General features: G+C 38.9%; 1 protein-coding gene across 3 annotated transcripts in view; it reads right to left on the bottom strand.

Moving 5' to 3' along the window:
* Nucleotides 1-1,291: 1,291 nt before the first annotated feature.
* Nucleotides 1,292-25,788, bottom strand: part of pxk (PX domain containing serine/threonine kinase) — a 27,754-nt gene continuing 3,257 nt past the window's right edge. The window contains exons 3-19 of one of the 3 annotated variants that reach the window (XM_060858644.1): nt 24,429-24,476; nt 23,671-23,857; nt 22,767-22,844; nt 20,289-20,362; nt 20,061-20,135; nt 17,464-17,568; nt 17,227-17,328; nt 15,181-15,342; nt 14,158-14,275; nt 13,983-14,061; nt 13,852-13,900; nt 13,116-13,193; nt 12,921-13,007; nt 12,742-12,805; nt 10,196-10,255; nt 9,649-9,679; nt 4,280-4,417 (exon numbers count right to left, since the gene is read on the bottom strand). In XM_060858644.1, coding sequence (XP_060714627.1) covers nt 9,660-9,679; nt 10,196-10,255; nt 12,742-12,805; nt 12,921-13,007; nt 13,116-13,193; nt 13,852-13,900; nt 13,983-14,061; nt 14,158-14,275; nt 15,181-15,342; nt 17,227-17,328; nt 17,464-17,568; nt 20,061-20,135; nt 20,289-20,362; nt 22,767-22,844; nt 23,671-23,857; nt 24,429-24,476 — 1,386 coding nt within the window. In that variant the 3' untranslated portion in view covers nt 4,280-4,417; nt 9,649-9,659. Of the gene's footprint in view, nt 4,418-9,648; nt 9,680-10,195; nt 10,256-12,741; nt 12,806-12,920; nt 13,008-13,115; nt 13,194-13,851; nt 13,901-13,982; nt 14,062-14,157; nt 14,276-15,180; nt 15,343-17,226; nt 17,329-17,463; nt 17,569-20,060; nt 20,136-20,288; nt 20,363-22,766; nt 22,845-23,670; nt 23,858-24,428; nt 24,477-25,788 lie in introns of all 3 variants that reach the window. The other 2 variants (XM_060858645.1, XM_060858643.1) reach the window with 2 other exon arrangements.

The raw sequence follows: 25,788 nt of genomic DNA, 5'->3' as shown, positions 1-25,788 counted from the left end.
ACTGGAAATCATCTACTTTTAAAAACGTGGACCAAATCTGAAAAGATAATATAGCCATATATTCCTGAAGAAGAAATCATCCTGCTGAAGCAGAAATCCTGTTCCATCAGCAGCCATAATATGCCCATGCCATGAAGTGAGGTTGTATGCTTACACATCTCTTACACTATACACACAATTCTGGTACAAGTTGATTTTTAAAGTCTGGGATTTAAATAAATAAATAAATAGATAGATAGATAAATAAATAAATAATACTCTGGTGAAAGTTTATCTTAATAGTTTACTTTGACACACTCACCAGTGCGTTTTCTTTTTTATAATATACCAAATTGATGATGGGTTTGTGTTTAATGTTCATTTAAGGTCAATAGTTATGGATTCACAAAAAAAACAAAACAAAAAAAAGGTATTGTATTTGAGTAAGGTAAAGAGTTTCTATTTATATTTCTGACTACGTTAAAGTACAAAATGTACTACTACTATTACTACTACTAATAATAATAATAATTATAATATCATAACAAATAGCAGCAATAGCACACAGTACTTTGGTTATTACACCTAAATTAAAAAACAAATGTGGAATCTAACTAAAGGTCTATAACAAAAAAGGAGGAAATAGTCACCATTACTCAAACCCACCATTAAAAACAGTTTTAACTGGTTTCTTCTTGGTGTCTGGTTTTGTTAATTGGGGTAAGTTCAGGAATTTGGAACAATAAGCTTAAATAAGCTTAAAAATTTGATAACCATAGTTTCATGAAAACAGGTTTAGAGAGGATTTGGATGTATTTTTGGATTCTATTTCTCCACATAGTTGAAAACTTGATGTACAAGGGGAATCGAGATTTTTATTAACAGTGCTAAAAAGTTCAACAGAGTACCTGAACATTTACAACTGTTCAATGACAGCTATTTTTCTCATGAAGGTTTATGGCATAAATCCGCATACACACACAGTCAGTCACACACAGTCAGTCACACACAGTCAGTCACACACAGTCAGTCACACACGGTTTATCAGTAAACAGGAAAAGACCATCATTTGGACAGGCATTGTCCATGGCTCCTTTTTTTGTTTATTTATGGATTGCTAGTTTCAGAGACCACCAGTGTGATTACTAACCAGCTAGTGCTTTGCATGTCACACACTGAACACCCTTAAACATCTGATCCTAGGTCCACCCCTGCTGTCATGTATGAGGCAAACCACATCTGATGCAATTAAATGAATTTCGATAAACTATATATTAAAGATGTTCTCATATACAATTGGAATACAATGAAGAACATTTTGATGTTTTTACTTCAAATTCACAACACCATGGTTAAAACATTGTCAACGCAACTTTTATAATAAGGGTAAAATGAAAAAAACATTTGTGGTTTTAAAAACAAACAAAAACAAAACAGATGCACACCTTCAGTGCCTGCAGCAGTGGTTGTGGCGAATGTGCAGTGTTAATTACATTTATCAAACATAATCAAATTGTCTTGCTATTCATAACATCTTTCGATAATCTAATGTAAACTTTATACCTCTTCAAAGACCACCGCTGAACAGTGGTAAAGTGCTGCAGAGAAACCGATGTTGTTCCTCGGTATGTCTTATGTACACGCTAAAAACACACAACCTGTGGGTTTTGCTGAAAACCTCTCCATGGTTTATAGGCTGCAGTGCAACATATATACAGAAGGGCTAAGAGTTACACAGGGCAGAAGAGAATTTTGCTACAATCGTGCAATCCAGCAGGAACCGTAATGTTCAATATGCCAACATGACTATAATTACTTAATCATGGCTTATCAGAATATCACTACATTGTTACATGTACTCATTCCAATGTACAGTATTTTCTTAAGGAACATTTGGGCAAAAACAACAAAAATAGAGTGAACACAATTTTGCTCAGCATAAACGTGGTTGGTCAGCCAGTCTGATATTTGATACCTTATTAAGGATAACGCAACTAACAAGTAATAGAGGTTAATAGTAACCCTAATACTGTCCATATCATAGTTCATGTTTTCATATGTTTGCTTTAAATTAGAAGTGTTTTGAAATCCTGCTTTTCCTTCAGAACACAAAGTCCAGGGGTTAGAGATAGATCTGATCCAACTTCTCAAAAGACTTATCCTTATCCCATACAATGCTGTACACAAACATGACAAAACATTAAATACACTTATCCAGCCTGAAATACATTGAGATGTTTCTATCTCCTACACTTTTGGCTTGACATGGAAGGAAAAGCTGGATCAGATCTGACTACACCCCATCTGCAGGAAGGTTTACTTGTGCTTCTGATCACTCCCACTTGCTCCGGCAGAAAGTTAGAAAGCTCGAGCAAAGTTGAATCAATCCTGCGTTAATCCTGAAGTTATATTTGTTTGCACCTGCCGGTGAAATTCTTTAATAAATTTTGGTAGTTCTTTTTTCGCTAAAATATAAACAAATCTGTAATGGAAACTATCATAACTGTGAACAGGAAAAAAAAAAAAGTTACTGAAGATAAAGAAACAAACAAACGTACGAAGGAACGAACGCACATTCTAATCAATGTTAATCAATGTGTCTTCCCACTCCAGTGACTTTTTATTGGGTCCTGGGTTATTTCCTTTCCTGATGCACACGTTTAGTTCTAGTCATGTTTGTAAATAAACAACGGTGCCACCGAGTCACGGTTTTATCTTTAATCTCTTGTTTGACTCCAAGGGATGGCATGATATCAGATTGCACTGAAAATGTTTTGATCCTTTTTAGAGATTATAGTAAATCCTATTGTGTATAAAAACACCTTGGCAAGGCTTAAGAATTGTGTGTACATTGAAGCAGATATTTCTGGAAAACATTTTAGGTTAGACGGATGTCCACTACGATTTAGCTATAATTGTTCTGCACTGGAGCTGTTCCACTGTTTCAGCAGTAGCATTTAGATCAAATGGAATATCCACTATTTTTGGAACACAGGCTTCGATGGAACACCGATTAAACAATTCACACTGTTGCTAATGAGATACACAGCTCCTAAATCTGTCAATGGAAATGATATCAATTGTGTTGTATAGGCACAATGGTTAAAATGTGGCACAAAACCCAACATGCTTTTTTTTTTTTTTTTTTTTTTTTGGTCTTTCATTTCTATTTTTTTTTAAATATATATTTTATCCCATTTTCTCCCAGGTTTGTGATTTGCAAATTCCATCCACACAGAAAGGGTGAAGTCAAGCATGGGCTTCCTCTAAGAAATGTGATGCCAGTTACTGCATCTTTCTGAACTGCTGCACATGCAGATAAAAGTGCTTTCTACTCTTTATTTTGCACCCATGAGCTCCCGGATGCTCGTGATTGGCTAGTGTCGCTCTGACTGACATGGGAGATAAAGTATGACATCCCTCCTACTCAGACAGCATGACCAATTTTGCTCCCATATTCACAACAGCCACAAATGATGGTATCATCAGGATTTAAACTTACTTTTCTTTTGTGCCACTCAGGAGCCTAATGCAAAATCAATCTGATTATCCTTCTGTGAATCTCCTGATGGTAGCTCTGTTCCAGGATGCCTTGAAATTTTCAAATTTAACTCTCTTTCTTAAAGCAACCATTGAAAATCAGTCTAGTCAGATCATAGATACAGTATCAAACGAGTGACTTCTACCTCTTCTGCCTTGTCAAGTGCTGATTCATCTCATAATTGCTGCAATTCTGACGTGATTTAAAAGTACTATTATATTAATATTACAGATCTGACAGGTTTAAAAGGCAAAACCTAAACGATGTTTTAAGTAAAACCCAAAAGTGAAAGCCAAAGCATTAAAAGATTTTTTTGTTTGAAACTCAACCTAAATTCTGCTTGAAAACACCACATGATGAATGTGCTGCAGCTGGAGGCTGATTTTATGGGGGTCAGGAAGATCGCTGTATGGCGTGTGTGATAATTTACCACAAATATTCAAGTCCAATTTATAAACCTGACAGCTGAAATGCCATTTCCAAGGTCATATCCTGTATAGCAGCACAGACAGCCCATACTTTAGCTTCACCATCACTGATCCGTAGCCGATTTGGGAGTAAAATATTAAAAATTGTTTCCCCCTGCAGTCCAGTTTTAAAACATATCTGCACTCCTTAAGATCAGATCCCGGAAGCTTCGGATAAAAGGGCCAGGTACAAATTGCACACGATAAGAACTACGGACCATAAAAAGTGTTGCTCAGTTGGTAGGATTGCTGCGATCGCAGGTCTCTGCTTTTTTCAGTCGGCCTTTGCTGAAGGTCTGAATGGAGCTCAGGAGGGCGCTTCGGCCATTGCCGTTAACGGAAGGAGGATGGAGGGCCGGAGGGCTGGGCTCGATCCCTAAAGAAGGTGGAGGAGGTGGTGGAGGCGGTGGAAGGGTCACTGGCTGAACACCTGCAATGACCAAGTTACAAATTTTAGTGTTACCAGAGATGCACAAATAAACCACATAACCCTGCGTTCACATCAGTAGGCAACAAGATGTTCATGTTGGCCCAAGTTTGCCTCCTACGTGGATGTCAAAACAACAGACACATGTGGGCATAACTGATCAGACTAGCTTTCAAATAAGGATAACCAAAATATTCAAAACCTGAGTATTGTTTGGGATCAAACAAGATTGTAGAATCTTGTTTCTAATCTGATTTAAGCTCTACTGACTTGGAAAATCACAGATAGTGCTGTATCAGGGTTGTTGGTAGTAAACATTGTACTTACACCTCATACACCAGCTCAGGTACTTCAATCATCACTGAAGTATAATCATTAATAATCATCATAACACTCCAACGACTATAAAGTATAATTAGCTGTGAGTTTAAACATCTTGCTTTAGTTGTGCTTTATTTTGTCAAAATATGCTGAAATTGAGGCCAATAGGAACCAAACACAAGTTACTAATAAGATGAAACTGGAAGAAACACAGAAACAACAAACAAATCAAGCCAATCATTTGGATTTATTTTTTCAAGACTACAAATTAAGAAAATGACTGAGAGGTACGGCGAGAGAACGGAGACAGCGTAAGCATGGCGATCTGAGCACGGTTTGCTGGGAAGCAGACATTTTGTACAGTAGCGCATCATATGCTGAAAAGTAGTAGAAATTTAAAAACACCTTGAGTGGCTTTGTTGGTGGAGACTTTTCACTATTTAAACAAGCTTTAGTCTATTACATAAACTGTACAGTGTAGCACTAGCTTTGCTGTATATCCGTTTATTGCTATGGACTTATAGTGGGTTCAAAAAGTATATAGACACCTTCAGATTTTTTTTTTGCATTAAAGATTTCATTTACAATGGATCTCACTTTTGCTAAGTATTCAGACACTTGGCTAAGGCACTCTGAAGTGCTCAGGTACATCCTGTTCTCGTCTATCTTAAGATGAGGAACTTGACTGGAGTCTACATGTGAAAAATGTATCTTTACTCGGATATTCAACACGTCACTGGAGCTGTGTGAAGTACCCACATGCTTCAAAAGCTCCACCATCATCCCCGTCCCAAAGAAACCCAAAATTACCGGACTAAATGACTACAGACATGTGGCTCTAACATCTGTGGTCATGAAATCATTTGAAAGACTGGTTCTGGCTTATCTGAAGGACATCACTGGACCCTTACTGGACCCTCTGCAGTTTGCCTACAGGGCAAACAGGTCTGTGAATGATGCAGTCAATATGGGACTGCATTATGTTCCGCAGCATCTGGACAGACCAGGGACTTATGTGAGGATCCTGTTTGTGGACTTCGGCTCTGCTTTCAACACCATCATCCCATCACTCCTTCAGCTCAAATTAACCCAGCTCTCCGTGCCCTCCTCTGTCTGTCAGTGGATCACCAGCTTTCTCACAGACAGGCAGCAGCTAGTACGACTAGGAAAACTCAAATCTAGCACCCGCACCATCAGCACTGGCGCCCCCCAGGGCTGTGCTCCCTCCCCACTGCTCTTCTCTCTGTACACGAATGACTGCACCTCTCATGACCCCTCTGTCAAGCTCCTGAAGTTTGCAGACGACATCACACTGATCTGCCTCATCCAGGACGGTGACGAGTCTGCTTACAGACTGGAGGTTGAACGGCTGGCTGTCTGGTGCAACCTTAACAACCTGGAGCTGAACACGCTCAAGACAGTGGAGATGATTGTGGACTTCAGGAGAAACCCCCCTGCTCTCCTCCCACTCACCATCATGGACAGCATTGTCACAGCAGTGGAGTCATTCAGATTCCTGGGAACCACAATCTCCCAGGACCTGAAGTGGGACATTCACATTGACTCCATTGTGAAAAAGGCTCAGCAGAGGTTGTACTTCCTTCGCCAGCTGAGGAAGTTCAACCTGCCACAGGATCTGCTGAAACAGTTCTACACTGCTATCATCGAATCCATCCTCTGCACTTCAGTGACTGTTTGGTTCAGCTCAGCCACCCAATCCGACCTCAGGAGACTACAGAGGGTAGTCCGGACTGCTGAGCGAACCATTGGCACAATTCTCCCCACTCTCCAAGACCTGTACTTCTCCAGAGTGAGCAAAAGGGCAAAGAAAATCACGCTGGACCCCTCACATCCAGCACACTTACTCTTTGAACTGTTGCCATCTGGCCGACGCTACAGAGCCCTGAACACCAAAACGACCAGATATAGGAACAGTTTCTTCCCTCAGGCAATCCATCTGATGAACACTTAACATACATCTGATGAACACCTAACATACACAGAACAAACCCTATTCTTACATTGTCTACAAGTACGCATTTATATTTTATTTTGCACATCTATATTTGAATTTGCACATCGTTACTTCAATTTGCACTTATATTTCAATTTGCACATACAACTGTCTATTATTTATGTGTTCATTTCTTACCATTGTCTATATGTTTACACTGTGGAGCTCCTGTACTAGAAAAAATTCCACGTATGTGAAAACATACTTGGCAATAAAGACCTTTCTGATTCTGATTCTGAAAATTCAGTTGATTGAACATGATTTATAAAATGTGCACAAACATGTATCAGACCAATAAAACAAGCCATAAAATCCATGGAACTGTCCACAGACTTACACTACAAATTGTGTTGATACAGTACATAGATCTGGGAGAACCTGCCAGAAGGACAACCACAACAACCACCTCAGAAATACTCTGTTAATTAGGGATTTATGGTAGATTAGCTAGAAGGAAGCACATATAGCAGGCACCTAAGGTCTCGAAGGAGCATGAAGAAATAGATGGCCTAATATGTCTCTGGTCTAATGAGCTATTTAGGCTGAATTGGAACCATTACTTCTCATTAACTGGTCATCCCTACTATGAAGTATGTTGTGGACACATCTTGGTGGCAGGGAAACATCAGAATTTAAGACGAATGCAGTAAAATACAGAGTGCTGTGTACAAAACCTCATCCAAAGATCATACAACCTTAAAGCGGAGCCAATATTCAACTTTCAGCACAACACCGACTCAAAGCATATGGCCAAGCCAATGCTGAAGTTGTTTCTGGTCAAGTATCTGAATGTCCTTGAGTGGCTAAACCAAAGCCAGACTTGAATACCATAGACCATCTGTGGAGAGATCTGAAGATAGCAGTTAACAGACTCTGCTCATCCAATCTGTCTGACCCAAGAAGGCTTAATGCTGTGATTACTTCTAAAAGGTGGCTCTACAAATGACAGATTTTAGTTTTGGGCTACTGGCTGACAGAATGATGTAACCACAAAATGCCATGCTGAATTTCATGTATTGTGCGTTGTAAATACACTCACAAAATGCAGAATGGTCAATGTTTAAATCCGAAAAATGACCACAGTAATTAATTAATAATACATATTTTTTATAATTTTTTATTTGTGTATTTTTTAACGGATAAAATTATAAATCACAAAAGACTTTAAATTTATACATTGCTGGTGAAATTGTCCTTCAAACGTTTGTCGTGTTTTCTTTATAAAGCCCAAACAATGTTTTAATAATTCCGCACACACTTTAAGATTATGACCTTGATTAGCGTCTAATGACTTCATTAACCATTAAGGGTTGGTGCGTGATCTAAAATAAATTCCGAGAACTATTCATGCAGCAGTATATTGGCAATTTTCTAGTCTTCAAAAAGATGTTTACATCCTTCTATATAATTTTATTATTTATTACACTATTTCATTCATCAGCCTTCTGTGATTTCTTTCTTTCTTTCTTTTTTCACATTTACCGTGAAACTGCTTTTGTTTAAAAGTGTTCTAGGGACTAGATGCTATAGAAACTTTAACTACATGCAGACTATCTGAATAATCTGAATGCAAAGCCCAGGAATTTAACTTAAACAGGCGCTTACTCCATTTCAAAATACGAATAGCTTTGCACAACATAAATTTTGAATTAACTTGTGGCCTTAAGTCACCGAATCTGAAATATGTCAGATAATGTTGCAATGCATCTAATAATATGAATAAAATGAATAGTGGAGTTTTATTGACGATAGAATTAAGTTGAAAACAACGGTAATTACTTTCGTGTAGAAAGCTTCTGCTAGACTACATGGCCAAATGAACTGCCAGCTATTTCCGAGAAAGTTTTTGGTGATCTAGTTGAACACCTTTAGCTTTTGCCTGCCTTTTTTTTTTTTTGCTGCAAGCAACTAAAGATCGATTAATCATGGAATTGACCCCCTGAATGCACTCTGCGTGGCATCAATACAGCAAAGATACTGCACTATATATTACATAACATGCTAAATACCATATTGAACACTTGCATCCACATTCAGTCTGATTGTCTGTTATGTCTTAAAAATATCACTATGTCCTTTTTCCAGAATCACAATGAAGTGCTGTTTGTGTTGTCGCTCGCTAGTGTGAACGCAGGGCACATTTGCTGAAACAAAAACGAGTTGCATGCCACATCTAAAGCTAAGCAGATTGATGCACTTACCATGTGGGTTAACATTCAAGCTGCAGCAATTAAACTTTCATAACAATGTGCCCACAGTCACAGGACTGTTCTTTTGCAGGAAGTGAGCAAAAGCGCCACTGTGTGCCAAAAGTAGGGTACACGGTACCCAGCATGCAACCTGAAATAGTGCTCTCTGTCCAGATATACAAACTCAAAATTCCATCAAACCTTTGATTATACTATTAAAGTTTGATATAAGCTGATGGCCCGATTATGATTTCTTTTATTTTCCATCGAACCACACCAGCAAGATATGCCAAACATTAAAAAAAAAATCCATTCCAAAACCACCAAAATTAATGACATCACGATTCCCAAAAATTCCCAACACACTGAAACATGCTGTGTAGTCAGATCCCACTAATACCAAAAATCCTCCCACTGTCTCTTATAAATACTTTATAAAAAGATAAGGACAGCTGAGCAGGCCATTGCAGATTGAGATGTCTTAAAGTTGCATGAACCCTTCTCAGTAGGTCAGATCTGTAATGACAGAATAACGTTTCATTGAGTAAAATAAACACCACCTCGGGTGTTGGAGTGCAATCATAAGCACCGATTATAGTAATTCTAGTAATACAGATCGTTACATGCTGTTAATTTCTTTCTTCTTTGCTACTGAGGAAGGACACACTGCAACTTTACAACAGAAATAATTTAGTATATGATTACTTTACCCCAAACATGTTCAATATGGTGCATGCTCTACTTTGAAGACAGCACAAGAGGGGAAAAAAAGAAGCAGATACATGTTACTCTTCAATTTCATACAAAAAATATTAAAATGCACAACGTGTCTGATGTGTAGGGTGTGTTTAAAAAAAAGAGATTAGTCTTACTGAGAATGAGAAGTTGTTGTTCCGAACGAATATCGTTATAGTAAGAAAGAAACCTACTATTTCTAGTTGCTGTATTTTCTGGATTACAAAAGGTTATATTTTTAACCTTTATATTTTTTTTTATATTGCATGTTATATGGATTCCATTTGTTACGATATAGAGATCCCCGCTATGAGGTTTTCAGCTCAGTAAACAAAACAGCTCTCAACTAAAACCTGGGAAGTGACTCTTTACGGGTGTCTTATACTCTGTAATATCCGGAAAATACAGTACCTGATGTGTGGCTTCGAAATGGGATGACTGTGATCGTTTTATTTCCTAACAAACAAATGAATATGAAGTGTATATGTTCATAAATATAACAATTTCTAAACCTATGAATACCTGGTGCAGATGGAGGAGTGGGAGAAGAAGGACAAGTAGGTGGAGAACTCGCTCCTGAACCTGGAAAATGAAGGCACAGATAAAACACTTCAGTGATACTTCGATTCAGAAACCATGTTTTTACAAGCTGTTTGGAAATGAACGTGCTGGAACTGCCGTATGTGGTATTACTTTATTTAGAACCAAGTTGTTTGATCGTGTTCATGCCCTATTTGGATGGGATTAATTTTACACGAGGAGGTAGTGGTAATGCAGTTATTACCAGTGTATCCATAGGAATTTCTGTCTGAATCAGGTATCTTTGTCGGAAAAGGGCAAGATACGGAGACGGTCCGAGAAGCATGAAATGACTGACACCCTGCTGTAATGTACTACCGATCGAACACAACCTGCACTTCCTTAATGGTCATACATTTTACTTTAAAGATAAGTGATGCTATATAGCTCACATGGAAACACAAGCCTAAAGCGGCAAGCTGTGAAACTTGCCACTGCATCTCTTCAAAATGCTATACATGTAGCATCACAGTGCAGCTGAATACACTGTGAATACTAACTGCCCTCTCCCATATAAATGAGCTTAGAGAGGAGTGTGATTGCTTAGCTTCATGTCAACCCTTCCACCCTGACAGCAGGGCTCGACTGTGCTTACTTATCTCTCAAAGATGCTCTATGGAATAAATAGAGCGATCTCTTTTCCTGTGTGAATTAATCAGACTTACTACAGATCCTCCAGCAATATACTGTATGCCTGGAAAATGGATCTTGCCTGAAGAGTACTTTTGTTGAACGCCCTTTTACTCGTATAGAATATAAACCTTATGAAACTTTCCATTCTTATTCCCCAAACATGCCTTTGTGAAACCGATGACTTCATCATCATAAGCAGAAGAAACACTAGAAATTCAAAGAGCACCAATAAAGAATGATTAGCTGATGTGAAAAAATTATAGATATTATATATAGACAGTTGTCTCTGGCTCTCAACGAAGGCGGTCGCATTTTCTCTCCCTCTCATCCCCTCTACTTTCCCCGCTTTGCTTCTTTCGTCTCGTCTACTGTCTTATACTTTGAGAGACTCTCTCCGCACTGCTCTCCAAATTAAAATATCATGGATTTGATAAACTGGTCTCTCAACGCAATTGACACCATCTTCTCGACGAGAAGCTTGGGTTCGGGGGAACCTGACTGCCCTGCCGGAACGTTCGCAGCTGGCTATACGATGGACGCGTGGGAGAGGTGGCGGGTCGTGTGTCTGGCGCCTCTTTCCGTGGAGGACATTGAAGATATCTACTTATTCGGAACCATGATAACAGGAGTTCTGCTGATTGGATTAGGCATTGCCCTGGGTTATCAAGAGAATCAGAAAACTGTAACAGCTGTTCAAAATCTCCCAAAGCTGCCCGTCATGATCGATGCAGTGGGCAGAGCGGTCAGCACTGAGGCTGGGACTAATAACCGCAATATGGATAACATCACGATGAAGCTCACTGCTTTGGATTTTGGTTAACATCACGGAGAAAGAAAAATGGATTGATATGGAGACCAGAATGGACTAAGAGAGTAGTCGTGTAAATTGGAATGCGTCTACTCGTCCCAAGACCAAACAATTCCAATCTTATCTGCTTTCGGCTCCCCTCAACCAGCACTGGCCTCGGCCAAGGCCGCTGTTGGAACAACAATTCCCCTGGAAGAGCACTGCAGCGAGACGCTCTTGCGTTCCTTTCCCCACTTCTACAGACACCTGCTGATTGTTGACTCTCTTTGAGACCTAATCAAGGTTGTCTCCATGGCAATTTGCTGTGTATCGCTGTGACAATCTTGCGGTCTGAGGCACCAAGATTTGTTGCCGGGAGCAACGACTCTCCAGGCCTACACTTACATACATACACACACACACATATAAAGATATGCACTCACCCCCCACCCCACGCCTTCGCCGCTTTGTACCACCAGTCTGACAAAGGGGTCTGTGACCAGCGCCGAAGTTAAAGGCCGCAGGACCTGATGGCTGCTTGCATGTGCTGGATTACCTCCACCCCCCTCCCCTCCCCTGTTGCAAGTTATGTGTTTATGGTGTACTGTTTATGTGCTTATGTTGCTGAGGTGTTTTTTTCCTGTTCCCACACTGTACTCCCCACTGGAGCATAGTCTGGGGGTTGTTTTTTTTTTTTTCTCCTCCCTTCCCTCATGTTACGCTGTATTTCTTTTCAACCCCGTCTTCCTGTCCTGTCCCCCCCTTGTCATATTGTATGTATGGGCAGGTTGATGGCTAATTTCGCTGGTACGTGTGACCAGTGACAATAAAGGCTACTACTACTACTATTATATATATATATATATATATATATATATATATATATATATATATATATATATATATATATATATATATATATATACATATATAAAAAACAAAAAAGGGTAGTTATCTGTTATGATCGGTGGATAAACCACCTTATATATGTACCACAAAAAAAATAAAGAAAGAAAAGACATAATAAAATAAAGTAAATGAACTAAATAAAATACTGAAATTGTCTTACCAGAGTTGTTGTTGTATTTGACAGAAAAGTCCTCCTCATTTTCATAAGTAGACTGTCTGGATTTCTGAAGGCAGCAAAAAGCAATTTATCTACATCGTGTCTAAATTTCCATTCAGTGTTCATATTTCATTTTTTTAAAAACAGTACAGTTTTAATTAATCGTTTGAATGTGCTCGTACCTTTCTGGCAAGGATCTTCCTCTTCCTTTTCTCCTCTTCAGAGCCGTGGTGACTCTGTGCCCGTGTCAGCCTCCTCTGCTGCTGAACCTGCACAGTGACAGCGCTCTGGTTAGCACTGATAACACCCAGCAATCAATTACCTCTAATTGTGTGTTTTCCACATCATGAAAAATTAGAAGCTCATAATGCACCAACCGCTCTCTGTTCCTCTAGGAGACGTTTTTCCAAACACTCTTTGGACGATTTTACAGCCTCTTTCAATTTGGAGGTGACCTATAATTTAGAGATAAAAAACATTATATGATTATATTTTACAATTAGAATCATTTTGTGGCTAATTTATTACTTTGGCAGCTAATACGACTTGGATAAAACTGGAATAATATGATTTTAATGTTATGTAAAAGAACGCTTCTAAGATAAGGTCATTATATACATCTTATGTGATTCATATTAATGTACAGTAACATTTACAGACAAAATGAATAAGGTTTTTCAGTATTTCGATGTTCATTCCAACCAATGTTTTATGTCTTTTCTCCCATTGTGCATAGCTCTGCGCAGTAGCTCCAGTTAATGTTGCACAACATTCATGGGATTAGTTAGTTGTTAGTTACTCTTTTCACTTGTGTTATAGCGGCTATAAATAGTTTCTTAGTCTTGAAGTTAATAAGAAAAAAAATATTCGGCTTGTCATGTTACTAAGAAATATGGACTTTTTTCTGTCATAAAGACTCAACAACAACACAATAACATTTTTAATCTGTTTAGTAATAGCCTAAGGTTTTGTGGATCATCTTCCATACAAGTCCATGCAAACAAATGTTACTTCTTAGACCTAGAATACTTTAAGTAAATTTAAGGAAATTTAAAGTATAAAGTGTGTTTGTGGATTAGATGTAATGTAATCCATGTAAGAAAGTACAATTACCTTAAACTGAGCTTTCTCTGTGTTGAACAGCAGCACGTCCCTGAATAGGCTACAAGAGCAGAAAATCACAGATTTGTCAATTGATCCATGACAATTACACAACAGTGGCAGAACAATGGATTGCTACTCACGGTGTCTGTAAGAGCTGAGAAACTGTGGGCATCCCTGTTTTACATGCCTCAGTGGACAGGATGGACTGCAGGACCGAGACTATGAGAAATACAGTCAGGTCATCACCACACTTTCAGTACATGTATGTGTTTAAGAACATAATAAACAAAATGTATATATTTTTTCCTAACAGACCGACTGAAGTGTAGGGCACGGAGGGATACTGATCCACAGGAACGGCATCAGGAGGTCTTCCGTATGTCATTTCGTACAACAAGTGACCAAAGGAGAAGACGTCAACGCTCTCTGTGTTCTGCATAATAAACACAAATATGATATACAAGTTAGAAAAAGGGGAAAGTTCAGTGCACTGTATAAAAACACTAAATTTCTACATGCATTTTATCCACATTTTACTAGGAAGTGCTGATGTGTTCAAACTTGATCCCCTGACTACAGGAGACAGCTGTGTCACACGTGGTCAGCCTTTTCGCTCGGATGAGAGAAATTTCAGTGCCGAAAATGGTTTCAACAGAAAATCATGCAGCTGATTGGTGTATATTTGGTATTCTTACTTTTTAATGCAATCATATAAATAACTTTAAATAAATAACCCCCACCTCAAGCATAGACATCCCTAGTTCCTTGTTTCCAAGCCATAACATTTTAATGACAGAAAAAAACGTCCATGACTTTCTGGTCATGGAAAACAGATTAAATGTTTTTAAATTAGACACTTGTTTGAGTATTGTTAAATATTATGTATTACAGACTGATTGAATTCTCATCACAATAATTTCAGAACCATTTCTCATAACTTTCTTCCATAGTATTTTACAATACTGTTAAAAATACTGCATTGCCCTAAAATTATTTTCCTATGTTTTCTTTAGAAAATTTTAATATAATGCTCCTTTAATTTGTCTAAAATAGGGAGATCTATAAAACTAGTGTCCTTTTTCTGCTTTCTAACTGTGAAAGAAATATAGAACCTAAACAGAAAGTATTGTTAAGAAAGAAACTGCCTGTTATATCAATATTGGACATGCTATACAGTATATAAAGAAATACACTCTGATAAAAGATTACCAGTACATACAAATATCAGACTTAACAAATAATAATAAAGAACGTGACCCAAAACATTGAATGTACTATGGAGGAAAAAAAAAAAAAACCCTCAATGGTGGTACAAAGATGATGACCAAAAAAACTTACGTTAATTTTCCTGAACTGGGTGACATAAGGACGGTAGTAAGAGGGAAGTCCCAGGATGGAGTTTTCTATGTCTAGCAGTTTGCACGTGTTGTCTTCGATCACAACATTCGAGGTATGGAGATGACCATATGGAAATCCCTTGTCATGGAGGAATTTCAGGGCCTAACTCAAGATAGAGAAGTGAGATAATCAAACAGGAGGGGAAAAAAAAAATCTACCAACAAAAATTAATTACAGGAAAGCATTATTCTCGACATTACTCTCACTCAGCCCATTATGAATGACCATTGTTTTCAGTTTTATGTCCTATTATGATGACATCATTTCCAAAAGATCTTGCAAAAGGAGTTGGTAGATGATAGAGAACAAGTGAAAACAAAATAATTGCCTGATGATTCCCCCAAAGAAAACTCTTACTGTTTTTATTTTTTTTGTACTTGCTGCATTTTTGGGAATAGTTGATGTCAAACTACAGCCAAAACCACCTGAGTAAACACTACAAACAATAGTTTTTCTTAGTTTCCTGTCGTTGGCCTCGAGCAGTCTTTGGACTATTAAAGGTTTCATTTTTCTAAAAGAGTTCTACTTTCTGAAAGGAAACCGCATGTTTGTAAGGTTTTCTTTTACAAAATGTAGGAGTTTACCCAGAGGGAGAAACCAAATAAGCCTGGCATTTATTATCCAGGTGTCAGGGAAAGTCGTCATGATTTAGATATGGGAATGGCACAAAACCACCAAGCTTTGTCTATGATTTAAATTACACTACACTTATAAGTAAGAAAGGTGCATTAGCAGTTATCAAGTACTTTTTGTTCTGAAAATTTTGACCAGCGTGACTGTCTTTTTTTGCCAGAATGATTTTTTTTATTAGTCAAAGATAACAATAGCAACCGTTAGCTGAAACTTGCTATCTTGGTATTAAGTAAACTAGCTAGCATTACAATTACAAGCTATGATGGATGAACAGAACATATTTAGCTAGCTCACTTTGCCATAAAGTAAGATATTACAGATAAGTCTATGTGGCTGTATGTTTTGCCTAAGACAATATATCTTTTCAGTCATTTACCTTTACACTGGGAGGCTAGCTAAAAGTTGACATTTTGACACCCTTTTCCACCAAAAAGAACCGGGTGCTGGTTCAGAGCTAGCACTGGTGCTGGTTCAAAGTTGGTTCCACTGGCGATCCTTCTAAGAACCGGTTTGCCTTTCCATGGGCTAGAGAACTGTCACAGAGCTGAGTCTGACGTCACTGTATACGTGTCACGTTACACAGCAACGTTAGCGCAGCAGCGGCAAACACAACATCATCAATGGCGGATGTTGCTTTACTGTTAATGCTCATGGCTTTGTGAACCTACATTAGCATCCAAACGCGGCGAATCCAACGTGTACGTTCAGCTCCATGTAATTTGTATAAACGGAGGTTGTAATTGAGAAAGTACATAACATTATTTTATCATTAACACAGAAAAAAGTTAGCCTTAGCATGTAGCTACCTACTATCGTGTGTGCTGATAATGTATCATATCGCGGTAAAGTAAAAGTGTATTAAACATTAGTATACTTAAGGTACATTATCAAATGCGCTAACAGTAGCCCCGCCCACAGCCCCTGACGTAAGCGGTTTTTAAGTCTAGACCAGCTGCGTTTTGGTGCTACTTAAGAACCACTTTTCCTGGTTCAGAGCCGGTGCTTTGGCTGTCGAAAAAGAAATAACTGGTTCTAAATTAGGCTCTGGCTCCGAACCAGCACTCAAACTTCCTCGGTGGAAAAGGGGCATAAGACCATTCGCTTGAGCAATGTTAAATGACTAATAATTCTGTTTGAACCAAATGAGCTCCAACTGGACTCTCTAACCAGCACAAGCAATTCTGCTGAATGGGAGACAAGTGAAAATCAGGAAATGACCAAAATATTTGCTGAGACTGCCCCACACCACTAGAAGACTATTTCGACTTTAAGTAAATAGTAATGTAATAGTGGTAGAAAATAAACAGTATAGTCACTCTGAATTAAATCAAGAACTAAAAACGTAAGCCAAACCTCCAAAATCTGCCTTCCATATGTACTGATCTGCTGGATTTCCAGACCCTGGATCTTTTTGGGGTTGCAGTACTTCTTCAGGAATGCTTCTTTTGGCTTTACCTAAAATATTAGCACACGAGGCAGTAAAAATAATGATTAAAGCATAAAAACCAAGCTGAACTTGGCAGACGTGTAATGGAGTTGTAAACATTGACAACAATGCTAATGACTTTAATAAGTTATAATGATACGTACCTTGCAAATATGATCCCTAAGTGTGCCTTTTTCATTAAAGATCCTGATTACCACTGCTGAGGACTCGATAGTAGAAGCATAGGTGACTGGACAGATGTATGGGTGCTAAAAGTCCAAAAAGACGGCAAAAGCACAAGTTATATACTGTATAGCTGATGCTCAACATTTTCTTCATTAGTACATAGAAGAGGATGAATCATAAGGTTGTGTATTATATCTCTCTTACTGAGATGTCAATCACAATACTGAATTCAAAATAGCTAACCATTTAATCTGATACAAGAAAGCACAGAGGCCATGCCTCCATTGAAACTAAGAGTTTACAACGTCTTCAGTGATACTGGCAGAGGCCACACCTCATTCGCCATGATTGGCAGAGTCTACACCTGATTCACTTAGACTGACAGACACCACACATCCTTAATAGAGACTGCCAGATTCAGAGGCCACACCTCCTTCACTGAGACCAACCGCCAGAGACCACACCAACCTCACTGAGACCGACTGGCACAGAGGCCACACCTCGTTAACTGAGACTGACTGGGACAGAGGCCACACCTCGTTAACTGAGACTGACTGGGACAGAGGCCACACCTCGTTAACTGTGACCGACTGGGACAGAGGCCACACCTCCTTAACTGTGACCGACTGGAACAGAGGCCACACCTCCTTCACTGAGACCAACCACCAGAGGCCACACCTCCTTCACTGAGACCGACTGGCACAGAGGCCACACCTCCTTCACTGAGACCGACTGGCACAGAGACCACACCTCCTTCACTGAGACCGACGGGCACAGAGGCCACACCTACTTCACTGAGACGGACTGGCACCGAGGCCACACCTCCTTCACTGAGACCGATGGGCACAGGGGCCACACCTCCTTTACTGAGACCGACGGGCACAGGGGCCACACCTCCTTCACTGAGACCGACTGGCACAGGGGCCACACCTCCTTCACTGAGAATGACAGAGAGAACTGCTACAAACCTGACTATTATGTACTGAAAGGGCAGGAAGTACGGCACAAAAGTGTCTGTACTGAAACGAAAAGTTTCCTATAAATTCTTTCCTTTGTCAGCAGAACAAAGGCGTCTGACCAAACAGTCATGAGGTTTTCCACCCCCATTCTTTCACATAATCACACTGACTAAAACACTGTATAGGAATGAACTGTCATAATAGTAATAATAATAATAATAATAAGAAGAAGAAGAAGAAGAAGAAGAAGAAAATGCTTTTGGTGTCAGAAATATAGTGCGTGTAGTGTTGCATTTTAAATAAAAACTCAGATTAGTTTCAGAGAGGTCAAAGATCAATTAAACATTGTGCAGTGCAAAATGGAGAATGATCCAAATTATGATACAGCTGGCATCACGAAATATTACAGAATAAAACATGACTGGTTGATGTGATGCAATGAGGAGGGAAATGCCCATCCTCAAATGAATTATTGGTCAACGATTATACTTTATATACTTTATACTATATACTTTATAACGGATTACAGAATGACATCAGATTATAGTTATATTTAATGACGTGACGTCAAGTTCCTTCCTGTTATTTCTTACATTGTAACGGCTATAAACAGTTGCTCCCTCAGCAGCTTTTATTTTTGAAACAACAGTGCGTCATGTTACTAATATACTGAGAAGTGCAAAATACTCCGTTTTGAAGCCTTTCCCATGGACTTTACCAGTGCTGACACTGGAGACTCCTTGAAGCGTCTGCTATTCTTCTAGAAGTCTGTGTGTATTACTGAGTTATTACTATAGAACATATTGTATTAGGACATGTGGATCCAAATAAACCTGGCATCTGAATTATTCCCAGCACTGCTTTTGGTCATTGCTGCAGAAAAATGAATGAATCCCTAATGACCAGTAAGATTTAAGAATTCAACAGCACTGAGGAATAAAGGTAAAAGCTGCCTGTATTATTCCTAACACTCAATTAGCTTCATCCAGCACATTATGAATGAAAACAATTATGCTTGATGAACATAACCAGATACACTGTTCAAGAAGAACTAAAATACAAAATTGCACAGTAATGGAGAAAAGTGCTTAATCCGCGCTCACTATTCTCTAGGCTGCTATGTTTTAGACACAAACACAGACAGTTTTGAAAAAGTCATCAGCATTGTGATTGCGAAACTTGGACAAGAGTTTCCCAATTCTACTGAAGCGCTCTGCAGATTTTAGTTCAAAAGTTCATGAAGACTTTGGGAATAATGACTAATGACTTGAATATGCTATATGAGAATCTGTAGAATTGTGCTAAATGTCTCAAAGTGAGAGTTGAGAGTGTTTGGCCCTCCCATTCCAAAGAAATTTACCACACTGTTATTACAGCTTCAGGCTTCTGAGTCACAAACCAAAGACATATTGTACACAATTTTGTGCATTCCAGATACCCGTTGCACAAGAAGCCCACCAGGAAGTGACATGACTGGCTTCATCTGCAGGCAAGTGAAAATATCAGGGTCTAACATAACTGTGGGAAACTCAGATTTCATTCATAGATGTTAACCTAAGATTCAGTTCAGTGTCAGTTGGAGACTTTAAGCTACATGAGCGAAACTGAAGACTTACAGTCAGAGATGGAAGCAGCTTCATCATGGACTGCAGATCTTTGTCCGATAAGAACTTATCGGGACCGAAATCCACCTGTAATCAAGAAGAAATCAAGTTACACGATGAGCAATGATTTAAAAAAAAAAAAAAGAAAAAAGAAAACAATAGAGGAGTTCACGGAGTTGATGGAAAGCGTGTTTGTTGTTGGAAAGACATTTGCATGTTTGGGTTAGAAACAGAACTCACCCAGCTTAAGACTTGTCTTTCCTTAGGCTGCTCTTTGTTTTTAACCAAGAAGTACCGCTTTCGTAATCTCCAACCTAACAAAAAAGTGCATCATTTTGTTAATATTATTGGTTTCTCGTTGTGGTCTATAATGAAGAAGCACAGTAGAAAATTAAAGGACAACCCTATTACTAACCATAACATTAAATAATTACACAAATATTGTCAGTCAAAAAAAAAACACAGTCAACACACAAACCAGAGCCAGTGATCAGGATCAAACTGGGGACTCTAGAAAAATCCTGCTGTGCCACCATGAAGCCAGAGTTTATGAAAATGAATATGCAAATTGAAAAACACATCCAACCCATTTTCAATTACAGCTTTCCCAATGTGAATTTCTGCATAAGTTAAATCAAAGCAATCAAGTAAAATTTAATCATAAAAAAGCGATTAGTCAGAAATTAGTCAAGCGTGTATGGACGTCTCTGATGCTTGCCGTGTTCCACTCTTATCCTGTAATAAAGTTTCACGAACCTCAGCAACGTTAGGCTTTGCCTAGTCGTCATCTAATAAATGAAAGTAATCATGCTCAAACATATTTCTAAACAGAATAATTAAATCATTATAAATAATAATTAAGAAAATATTCATTCCTCTTAAAGAAGATATAAAACCAGCCAGTATGTAATCTACAGCCAGAGCTCAGGATCAAACTGGGAATTCTGGAGCTGTGAGGTGGTGAAAAACCCTCTGCGCCACCATGAAGCCAGAAATGATGAAAATTAATATGCAAATTAGAAATACATCCAACCCAACATCAATCATCCTGCCATTTCCCCCTGTTTGGCCTGCTGAACGTGATTGGCTCGGACACTTTATGATGCAATAATATTTCAGTCACATGATCAATTCTATCTCTGATTTGTCAATGAGCTGTTAAGCACCCAGTAAGATTTAATAATAAAAAAAAAAAATTTTTAGTATCTGTAATAAAGCACACTATAGTCAGACTATGAGGTTTTATAGAACTGCCAAACGGGCGAGGCTTGAAAAACCATTTAACATCCATAAACTGGGTGACTGCGTTTACTTAAAACACGATTCGAGAGAACAGAGAAGCCAGATAAGAAAAACAGCAAAGAAAGAGATAAGAAAAAACGAAACACTTCTGATTCTTCTCGAATTGCACACTTCAATCACACTTGAGAATCAATCGTTTCTCAAATTTCAGACTGAAATTGAAGTCATGAGACCGGTTCAAACTTGTTCTGGACCAAATTTTAGTTTGGCGTATAAACGAAAATTGATACAATGACTCGTGAAAGTCAGTTTGAACAAAAAACAAAACGTTCTTACAAAATGATTATGAGGTCAACGATAAGATGATAAATGTTTAAAAAAAAAAAAAAAAAAAAAAGTTTGCCAGCTCACCCCAAACTTCTGGCGGCCATGGACTGAGTCTACCAAACACAACCTCTTTAAAAACTCAAATATTTTTATAGGCTCAGAAACAAACTCTCAAAGCAAAACAAACAAAGAAGCCCACATCATTCTGTGACTTCATTCCTGAATTCATGCAATAGCTATGGATTTAAACTCTGGATCTTATATCAGGGTATGAAGGGTGGCTTGCCCCCTTCAGGTTGGTGGAGAGCTCCTGCCTCAAGTGGAGGAGTCTAAGTATCTTGGGGTCTTGTTCACGAGTGAGGGAAGGATGGAGCGGGAGATCGACAAGCGGATCGGTGCATCTTCTGCAGTGATGCGGTCGATGTACCGGTCTGTTGTGGTGAAGAAAGAGCTGGGCCGCAAGGCAAAGCTCTCTATTTACCAGTCGATCTACGTTCCTACCCTCACCTATGGTCATGAGCTTTGGGTCATGACCGAAAGGACAAGATCCCGGATACAGGCGGCCGAAATGAGTTTCCTCCGCAGGGTGGCTGGGCGCTCCCTTAGAGACAGGGTGAGGAGCTCGGTCACCCGGGAGGAGCTCAGAGTAGAGCCGCTGCTCCTCCACATCGAGAGGAGTCAGCTAAGGTGGCTCGGGCATCTGTTCCGGATGCCTCCTGGACGCCTCCCTGGGGAGGTGTTCCGGGCATGTCCAACCGGGAGGAGGCCCCGGGGAAGACCTAGGACACGCTGGAGGGACTATGTCTCTCGGCTGGCCTGGGAACGCCTCGGTATTCCCCCGGAAGAGCTGGAGGAAGTGTCTGGGGAGAGGGAAGTCTGGGCGTCCTTGCTTAGACTGCTGCCCCCGCGACCCGGCCCCGGATAAGCGGTAGAAAATGGATGGATGGATGGATCTTATATCAGCATTATGTACTTTCAGATATTTCGCACTTGTAACTTAATAACTGGAGCTACAAATGACCTGAAGCTGATGATTACCTGGCTGTGCATACAGTTCATTTGTATCGTAGCTGGATCAGAACATGGCTTTACTGTATATGGTTTCCTGCGGCGTCAGTGTTAATAGCTAGGTTATCTTCTCTGACTTACCTATGTCTTTTAAAGGCTCAACCACTTCCCATATCAGGTCTGATCTGAAGTACATGGACACCTGCTGTAAGGCGATTTCTGAAATAAATAAATAAATGAAGGGGGTTAGATTACATTAATTACAACGTTGTGCAGCTGAATGCTGGAATCAGACTGAACCAGAAGGTTATTTTTGCATAACTACACGGCTCGGGCGGTAGTTTCAGCTGCAACATGAACGGCATGTTAATATTAATGTGCTCCTTGTAATAGGTTCTTGTTTATATAGTAACAGCTCATACACGATGACTTGTATGGTGGATGCAGCGTGTGACTGTAGAGTCATATTAAACACTAAAGATTTTAAAAAGTGTTGTTTAACAAAGTAATTCGTTGTAATGTTAATTGGTGATATGGAGGGTTATTTTTGTTAGATTGCAAGCACTTTCCCTTTTCTGTAAGTAAAATGAAGGGGTGTGTGTGTTTTGAGAGAGAGAGAGAGGTAAGGGAGTGATGGTGAGAACATCTGAATCTAATTAACATACCAGAACAATGTGTGTCCATGTGTCGCTCATAAATAAACTGAACACTGTAATCCCCCCGCATCCTGTCGCATTATTTTCGTATAGGTTTATGCATTGTCATGTGTTACTCCTTAGATAATATCTTCTATGCTAGAAATAAACTAGAATGTGACAAAACGTTCCTAAAACGACCCGTAGGTGAAGTTTCTATAAGAATTGGTTCACCAGACTCAAAACAATTGCAATTCAGAGGAATTAAAATCAAACCGTTGTCATCAAACTAAATGACTGCATTTCATCATAATCCTGCATGCATTCGGTAGGAAAAAAAGTGTTATTTGTTGATGAATCCTTCATGAGCTTCACATGTGCTGTTTGCCTGAAATTCTCCACAAACACACCTGTGTAGTTTGCAGAATAGTTGTTAGAGTCGAGGAACTTTTTGACCAGTTCACAGCTGGACAGGATGTGATGCTGAGTGAGGAAGTTCAGATACGCCTGTAGACCTTTTTGCCGCTCTGCTATGAACTCACGATCCATGTTCCCAATTAACTTCTTAGGAGGAAGTGGCAGGTTCAGGCCTGAGATCTGAGGCAAAGAGAGAGAGAGAGAGAGAGAGAGAGAGAGAGAGAGAGAGAGAGAGAGAGAGAGAGAGAGAGAGAGAGCGCGAGAGAGAGAGAGAGAGAGAGAGAGAGAGAGAGAGAGAGAGAGAGAGAGAGAGAGAGAGAGAAAGAAAGAAAGAAAGAAAGAAAGAAAGAAAGAAAGAAAGGAAAGAAAGGAAAGAAAGGAAAGAAAGAAAGAAAAGGAAAGAAAGAAAGAAAAGGAAAGAAAGAAAGAAAAGGAAAGAAAGAAAAAAAAGGAAAGGAAAGAAAGAAAGAAAGGAAAGGAAAGAAAGAAAGAAAAGGAAAGGAAAGAAAGAAAGAAAGAAAGAAAAGGAAAGAAAAGGAAAGAAAGAAAAGGAAAGAAAAGGAAAGGAAAGAAAGAAAAGGAAAGAAAGAAAGAAAGAAAGAAAGAAAGAATCATGCATACAATCATTTTTAACTGGAAAGTGCCTGCGAAACATGCTGAAACATCATCTAGCGATGCCTCCAGCGCTGTGATCGGAGTGCCAGGATTTACAAGACACAAAAAACATAAACCATTTGGTGGCTTTACTCACCAGCAGACTATTATTCAGCATGTCGAAGTCACTGTATCTCCTGATCACCTGAAAGCACCAGCAAGTAAAAACATATTAAGACACAGATCTCTCTAGAATACACACGTGAATCATATTTCAGGTTTTTTTTTTTTTTTTTTTAACAGTTACAGACCCAAACTGGGTCTTTTAAAAAAAAATGTTAAAATAACGCCCGTTAAAGAATATTAAATAATCACTGCACCCAAATGATCAAAAAAATAAACATGCATATTAAAACAAAAAATCTGGAAAGCAGTGTCTCCCATAAGACTCGTGAAATATAGCTGTTACATCCTCTGTTATAAGTAAGAGCATCCTGCAGTATCAAAAAACCACATAAGCAAAATGATGAGATACTGAACAAATCAAAGCAGGTGTATAACAATGCAGACGTACAGATTACGCAATACCTTATCTGTTAATTACGTCGACCTCGTTGTGCCAGTGCACGACTGAATGAAAAAATGCCAGATAAATAAGATAAATTAAAATACTCAAGATAAATTCCTAGATCACGGTTTAGTTTAATCAGATGTGTGAGAGCGGGCAAAACAGACTCATATTAGGTTTCGATTGGATTTAATTAGTGCTTTTATACAAATTATACAAGCCTTTAAAATTATAAGCCTTTTATACAAGATGATTATTATAGAACGATCCTAAACACAATGAAATAGTCAAAGAAAAAGCCTAGTTGAGTTCATTTGGACTGCTTTCATCATTCTTTATTTAACTTCTCTAACTGCTGTTTGTTGAGAAATAGAACAGGAAGTGAAATGTTGACAGAGGAGGGGGGTATTGTGATATCGGTACCACTCAGAAGCTGGGTATTTTCCAATAACAGAATGTTTTATTCCTCATTTTCCACAAGAACAAACAAATTCTTTTTCAATAAAAAAAAATCTTTAATCAATTAAAGGAAGAAATTTTTGGTTTTATTTAATGAACATCTGTGAAAAGCTTTACCCGCCTACAGCTAAGTGCTGAAACTGGAGACTCCTTCCATAAGCACTAAATAAACACCTTGTTACAGAAACATTCACCATATAATACTTAGAACACCAGGCTATACTTTGTTAAGTAAATCAGCACATGAAAACAAATGCATTAATAAAACCCAAAAATACGAACATGACCGTTGTTATTGCTGATGCTATATATAACACCTTCTGACTATTCAGATTAGAGCATGCAACAGCATTGCTGTGTAAGTCACTGAAGTCATACATCCGTTTATTTTGAGTTTTGCGTCCTGGGACAATCTTGAGATGAGACGGAAGCATAGCCAGTCTCCTGAGTTCCAGGCCAGAATGGTGAGACACTCAACAATAACTTGGCG

This window comes from Tachysurus vachellii, chromosome 22, assembly GCF_030014155.1.
Source record: "Tachysurus vachellii isolate PV-2020 chromosome 22, HZAU_Pvac_v1, whole genome shotgun sequence".
Taxonomy (NCBI): Eukaryota; Metazoa; Chordata; class Actinopteri; order Siluriformes; family Bagridae; genus Tachysurus; species Tachysurus vachellii.
This window is presented reverse-complemented; position numbering and strand designations above follow the sequence as displayed.